Source organism: Lactuca sativa, chromosome 8, assembly GCF_002870075.4.
Source record: "Lactuca sativa cultivar Salinas chromosome 8, Lsat_Salinas_v11, whole genome shotgun sequence".
NCBI lineage: Eukaryota > Viridiplantae > Streptophyta > Magnoliopsida > Asterales > Asteraceae > Lactuca > Lactuca sativa.
The window spans coordinates 10,380,557-10,387,343 of NC_056630.2; the positions used below are offsets into that span (position 1 = coordinate 10,380,557).

General features: G+C 36.4%; 2 protein-coding genes across 2 annotated transcripts; one reads left to right on the forward strand and one right to left on the reverse strand.

Annotated features, from left to right (window-relative positions):
* The first annotated feature begins 269 nt into the window (after positions 1–269).
* On the forward strand, positions 270–1,439 carry LOC111887334 (uncharacterized). Its single transcript, XM_023883494.3, has 2 exons — positions 270–562; positions 1,180–1,439. Exons 1-2 carry the CDS (start codon positions 371–373, stop codon positions 1,252–1,254), a joined length of 267 nt encoding a protein of 88 aa, XP_023739262.1. The 5' UTR covers positions 270–370; the 3' UTR covers positions 1,255–1,439.
* A 421-nt stretch (positions 1,440–1,860) lies between these two features.
* Positions 1,861–6,578, reverse strand: LOC111887335 (DNA mismatch repair protein MSH3). Its single transcript, XM_023883495.3, has 10 exons — positions 5,237–6,578; positions 4,966–5,139; positions 4,622–4,885; positions 4,242–4,463; positions 3,897–4,148; positions 3,631–3,762; positions 3,291–3,551; positions 3,098–3,169; positions 2,406–3,032; positions 1,861–2,328 (listed from the first exon to the last, which is right to left on the reverse strand). Exons 1-10 carry the CDS (start codon positions 6,272–6,274, stop codon positions 2,113–2,115), a joined length of 3,258 nt encoding a protein of 1,085 aa, XP_023739263.1. The 5' UTR covers positions 6,275–6,578; the 3' UTR covers positions 1,861–2,112.
* Positions 6,579–6,787: the final 209 nt, after the last annotated feature.

Sequence of the window (6,787 nt, forward strand, 5' to 3'; positions counted from 1 at the left end):
AGTTTCAATATTTTAGGAACCGTCAATTTCGGTTCAAGATAATTAGGATGGATACCGACTTATGCTTATCCCTAGTTTACTAATCGAGTATCTATTTCTTACATCCCACTTATAGTCTTACCCTATTTTATATTTTATGAGATTGAAATAGTTTTAGTGTTAATGTATTATAGTGTTTTTTAATTAATTTCAACAAATGAGAAATTAAAATTGAAATACCAAATATAAACTAACGTCGCAAATGGGCTCGCTGTGCAGTGAAGTGGAGGGCCTATCCCCAAAATGTACCGATAGCCAATAGGGCACCAAACCAACTAAACCATTTTTGCTTGTTCGTCAGAAGTTCGATCGAAGTGGTTGACGAGAGAAAATGGGTGGAGGAGGAGAACATCACGGCGACGCAGCCCACGGCCATGGCGGAGGGGATTTCAGGACCAAGGTGTGGACTATGAGCGGTGGTCCGAACTGTCGCCCCTTGCACTGGAAGCGCAACACAGCGATCGCCATGGCTGGTATTTTCCTCGTTTGCATCCCCATCGCCATGAAATCTGCGGAGCTTGAGGTCTGTTTCTATATACCGATCATCTATCTCTCTACTCTCGCATGTTTCTCTCATACTTTTTATAGAAATTCAGTACTTACAATGTGGGAGATCTGGATTTAGGCTTACCTTGACTTTGTTGTAAAAAAATTAGGGTTTGAAATTTCATGGGCCTCAGTTCCAGCTTGCGTGGTTATAGTGAATTTCTTGGTAGTAAATTTTTTTAGGATTCATCATTTCAAACTTTGTTCATCTTTGATCCGTCTGGGTTTTGCTGTTGGCTATCTATCTAGTCCCCTGTGGTAGCAGAGCCCTAATCATAATAGCTCCATAGACAACGATTTAACTAAGAAGACCTATTCATTAAAGGTTCACCTCCTTCACCCTAGTCTGATCTTTTGTATTCAAATCCGATTTATATGGGTTTGCATCATTGTCATGTTACCATGGTAGTCTGTCCATGTTCACAGTTACACTCTAGGTTCTTACTTTTTAGTTCTGTACTTCTGTATATGCAAGATGTCAACTTTCAGTTTATGTGATACTTAACCAAAGGAGTTGCATTTTGGTCTCATCTAATCTCTGTTATATCTGCATACTCTGATTCTGCTTTGTGTGTATAATGAATGATATTGCAGCAACGACCACATATGCCTGTTCGACCAGTTCCATCACAGATATGGTGCAAGAACTTTGGGAACAAAGACTATTGAGTTGTATTAGTTTCTTCATCAGAACATCGAACATTACAAGTTTTTGTTAGGCAAAATGTTGTTGCCTTTTTCTTGAACATTGTGGGAGTTATGCTTTTATATTTGTGTTACTGAAGATAAAAATTTGCTGTTGTTTTGGTGCATAATGTTAAATTCAATAAGAAAGACTTGTAATTTTCTTGCTCCTTTTTTTTGTCTCACAAATCACCAATTTCTTTTTCTCCTAAAAGTCAAACAAAACAATCGAATACTTTGTACTTGAGACCACACAAACATACAGCATTAACTAGATCACTGTAAGCCTACAAATTGGATCTTGATCCCTTTGTTGACTTGCACTTGATAAGAGTTGACCTTATCCATTTGTGTCCATCTCTAATCTAATCGATGCCTTTAATAGCCAAGAAAGAATTAGCTTCATAAAATCGATATTTATTTCTTGATTTATCTTTTTCTTAATATATGACAAGTGATTGCACGTCTTTTGGCCATCTTCATAGTATTTAATGAAATTTATGACAAAAACAGTATCACTGACTAACATAGTTTACATTCCAATTTAACTGATGAATTTACAAACCAAATAGAAAATAAAAAACAAAGAAATATGATTAAAATGTATTCCATTTTCCACCAACCAAACCAAACATGTAACAGATTCCGATTCAAGCAACAGGAACACATTGTTCCTGTTACAAATAGAAGGTGATTATGCCTGGTAAAAGACGTTTTTGACTAGATAAATACATATCTGATCACTCTCACACCAAGTTTAAGTTACATCATCATCTCAACCACCATAGAACTAGCGCCTTACAAGAACATTATAAGCAGAAACAAAATGAAAAACTCTTTTTACTAATTTCTCAATTCAAGTGCAAGGCTTCTTGCATGCTTCAAACACTCAAAGCTTTTTACAGGATCAACATCTTCCAAAAACGCCAAATTCAAATTTGAAAATATTTCTTGTAAATTCTTATCTGCCATTGCCAACCTGCTTTTACATCTGTCCCTCACCACCTCCTCCAATTTCACTGCCATCTCACTCCCTCGATTTATACACGACAAAGGTATCTGCAACACAACAAAACAAAAGATTAACTTTGACTATCTCAAAAAGTCAAAATTCAAAACTCAAAAGTCAAACTGACCTGTGCAAGCTGTGCAACTTTAAACCCAAAGCTCCTTTCCGAAACACCACGGACAAGCTTATAAAGATAAACAACATCTTCATAGTCGCAATCAGAAGGGTTAGATTCGTCTTTTTGCGATGATGATGTCAGATATGAAACATGGTAAGACCCCACACGCCCACCAAACCCTTTTGTCATATTAACTATTTCTGGATAATGAGTCACAAACAACACCATGGATCTCTTTTGTTCTAGAAGATACTGCAGTGTAGCATAAGCAATGGCTACACCATCATGCGTGCTAGTGCCTCTCCCAAGCTCATCAAGAATCACTAAAGAACGGTTTGTGCAGGCATGAAGTATATTAGAAGCTTCACCTAACTCTTCTAGAAACGTGCTCCTTCCCTGTTGGATGCTATCAGAAGCTCCCATTCGTGTGTAGATCCCATCTAATACATGGAGCTTTGCTGACGTGGCAGGTACATAACAACCCACTTGTGCCATGATGGCAATCAGTGCCACCTGTCGTATATAACAACTCTTTCCACCCATATTTGGTCCCGTCACAATTTGACAATACTCTCCTTCTGAATGTAAATTTGTATCGTTTGGAACAAAATTATCTTCTAACATTGTCTCCATAACCTGTTTATATTCATTTCATGGTAATAAATATGTATTTAAAAAATAAAAAAAATGATGTTACATACCGGATGACGACCTGATGATATACAGATTTGAACAGGTTCATTATCATCAACAAAAACAGGGCGAGTGTAATCCTAATAGATCAAAAGCAGGTTGAATTGGTCAAAATAAGGGACCAAAAATGCAAACATCAGTTACACTAAGGGACCAAAAATGTAATTCATTCTCAAATTTATAACATTAAAAGAAAGAAACCTTTTTTCTTGCAAGTAGAGCAAGAGAATGTAAGCAATCTAAGGATGCTAGTGCTTGAACAGCACTCTGAAAGTCTTGATAGAATCCTGTGAATTCTTCTAGAAATTTCTGCCAAGTGGAACGGCACACGATAGCAAGCTCCTCGTTTGCTAATGATAAATGGTCTAAAGCTGTTAATACCTCCGGTGCATGATAGCGTATTGCCTTTTTAGTACTGTTAACCTTCACCCAGTTCGAAGGCACCTTTACATTTACTGGTAACTGTGAAGGTAAAGCTCAGTAAAAAGATATATATTTATAGATAATTCAAAATTATAATTTATAAAAAAATATAAATTACCTCTATCAAATGTGTCGTCCCAGACACACTCATGAATTCCAATTTCTGATTTTTCAGTTGTTTGCGGTATATATTAATTAATAAATCTAACTTATCTTTTTCTTGTTTCACTTTATTCCTTGCTGTAGCAATCTGGTAATCAGTTATAAAACACTTATAAATAACTAAATGAAGATAAATTAGAGATCATATATATATATATATATATATATATATATATATATATATATATATATATATATATATATAACTTTATTTGTAATTACCTCTTGAAATTGTCCTTCAGAAACAACAAACAGATTGGATATGTCACGCTGTTCAGCAGCTTCTGTATTCAAGGCAGACAGCAGCCTTGCTGATGTTGAAATTATGCTGGATGATGATGCCGTCAGAATCAACTTTTTTAGCAACAGGGACTGAATGGTCTTTTCAACATGGTTGACTTCATTCTCTTCTTCAACTTGAAGCTTCTGAAGTTGTTTTCCAGACACTAAGATGGCTTGAATAACTGCTATGAACTGTATAGGAAACAGTCATGTATAACTAACTGTCTAGATTAAGTGCTTAACCCATTAAGCTCATTAAGTTGGAAAGTAACAACTCATTATTACCTCTGATGCTGTGGCAGTTCGATGGAAGATTCTAGTAATTCCACGTTGAATATCAGGTAACTTTCCTAAATTAGTAAGAACTAAACTAAGAAGTTGATGAAGATTGACATCAGTGTGTCTTCCATCATTAAATTTTTTAGAAAAACCCATTGATTCAAGAATCTCAGAAATAGCATCCAGACGTGCACTGATCATTCTTTTGTCACATAAAGGATGACTCACCTGGATCATGAGGTGGCGTGGGGCCCAATTAGCAAACATTAGATTCCTTAGAAAAAGCAATAATGATGATTATAACAAATAGCTATAACACAAAATGACACCTTTTTAACAGTTACAACAAAATGACCTAATGATTAATAAGATCGATTAAAGTATACCCAGTGTCTGAGAAGCCTTGAGCCAAATGTAGTAAGAGTGTGATTCATACAGCTAAACAATGAGCCAGATTCAGATCCATTAGAGTTGTTCTTCAAAACCTCTAATTGCTGCATTGCATTGGCTGAAAGTGTCATCTCCAAATCATTGGAAAAAGGGCGAAATGAAGCTCCTAAACACAAAATCCTCTCAAAACCAAATTGTTTCAGATGGTCAATGGTCAATGCTAATGCTTGAACAGCTAAATCAGGCATACCCATAATCGCCTACACATAAAAAGGGATTAGATTTAAAAAAAAAAAGTAACACATGTACATCATAGTAAGAGATAACAAGAATCACACACCTCAGTTGCATGATGACATTTTGTTTTTTCCTTTTGAGTATCATTTAGAAGGCTATCACCTATTTTATCAAAAGATGACAATACTTCAGCAAGTGCACCACCATTTGTATAGCGGTCTCTAGAGGCACGTTCCACCCGGACATTTGAAGCGGGCCCCGCGTATGCTACTAAAAACTAAATATGAAAACAGAGATTCAATTAGCAAACAATTTTATTCAATATTTACACAAGTGTAAAAGTTTTATTGAGTTGAAATCAAGTAATCAACTACCTTCTCTGTTAGCTTAGAGAGGGGATCAACAAGAAGCAGTTCAGCAGGAGACAAGCTCAATATCTTAGCCTCAAGCCCAGTTCTTAGCAAGTTATCGTCAAATTCTCCAAAAATAACATCTCCAGTTGAAATTTCAACAGCAACAATCCCAATTTTCACATCAACTCCACTTTCATTATTCCCCTTGTCGTCGCCAACATTTACATTTTCAACGACAGTAACTAAATAGTTATTACATGATCCACACCCTTCTTCTCCTCCTCCACCCACATCTTCAGATGCTTCAAGTGTGGCCTTTGTGTACAATGCTGATAATCCACGACAAAATGGACCCATTTTATTTGACCCGTGAGCCTTGATTGTTGCGGTTTCGGTCTGTTTAACAACGCCCACTTTGTACCCTGCGCTTACTAGTCTCCTCACATGGACGTTTAATCGGTAAGTGGGTATACTAGCTGTTAAGAAATTGTGATCCATGTGTGCGTAGATTCCCAAAACCCTAGCGGCATTCTCAGCGTCTTCACCGAAGAAACGAAACTTGTAACCAACTTCAATCATTAAAAGAACGTCTTTGTACTTAGCTTTAAGCTCTACTACCTGCTGCTCCAATGGGGTGTATTTGGGGTTTAATGGAGCCTTAGCATCTGCAGTAAGAACATTAGCTGTATCTTCTTCAGAAGGTTCTAGAAGTTTGCTAAGAAACTTTTCGTGAAGAGTGGGATTCGACAAAGAGGGTTTAGGGTTTTCACTGGGTGGAGATTGTTTAGTTCGAGAAGATTCCGCAAGGTCGGGATTGGGGGATAATCGGGGGGTTTTGGAGGGTTTTTTGATCGGGGATATGAGCTGGGAGGTACGAAGGCGTTTAAGAGGAGAATATGTGACGGTGGCGGAGATTTTAGGGGGAGGTGTTGATGAATTCGGTAGAGGTGATTGCGACGGCGGCGGTGACGATGGAGGCGAAGTTGACGTTGTGGAAGAAGATGGCTTTGGTTTGGGGGCGAAGAAACGGGAAATAGCTTGTTGTTTTTGCTTTCCCATGACGGTGGCGGTGCGACGGCGATATCGGATTTTTTGTTTGAGGATTTTGGAGTGAGGGCGGTTATGTGAACGTATTGGCGCGCTTTTCGTTTTCTGAATCTCGCTCCATGGGTGGAAAGTGGAAACCAAAAGAAATTTAGTAAAATAACCAAATTTCTTCGTAATTTAGTCAGATATAATAGCACTAGTTGTGAAACCCGTATATTATACGGGTTGATTAAAACAAAATGTTAAGTACGAACGATTAAATAGAAATTTTATTTGAATTTGAAATTGAAATAAATAAAAATTATGAGAAAAAAAAACATGCAAAAAATAAATAAATTAAAATTATGTGTTTAGTGTGTACTAAACGGGTTAATTATAACAAAATGTTAAACATAAAGGTTTAAACTGTAAATTTATTTGAAATTAAATTTGAAATTTAAAATTTAAAGTTTAAATTTAAAATTTGAAATTAATAGTCATTATGGTAGGTTTAATTTATGGAAACTAAATTAATGATATATTGAA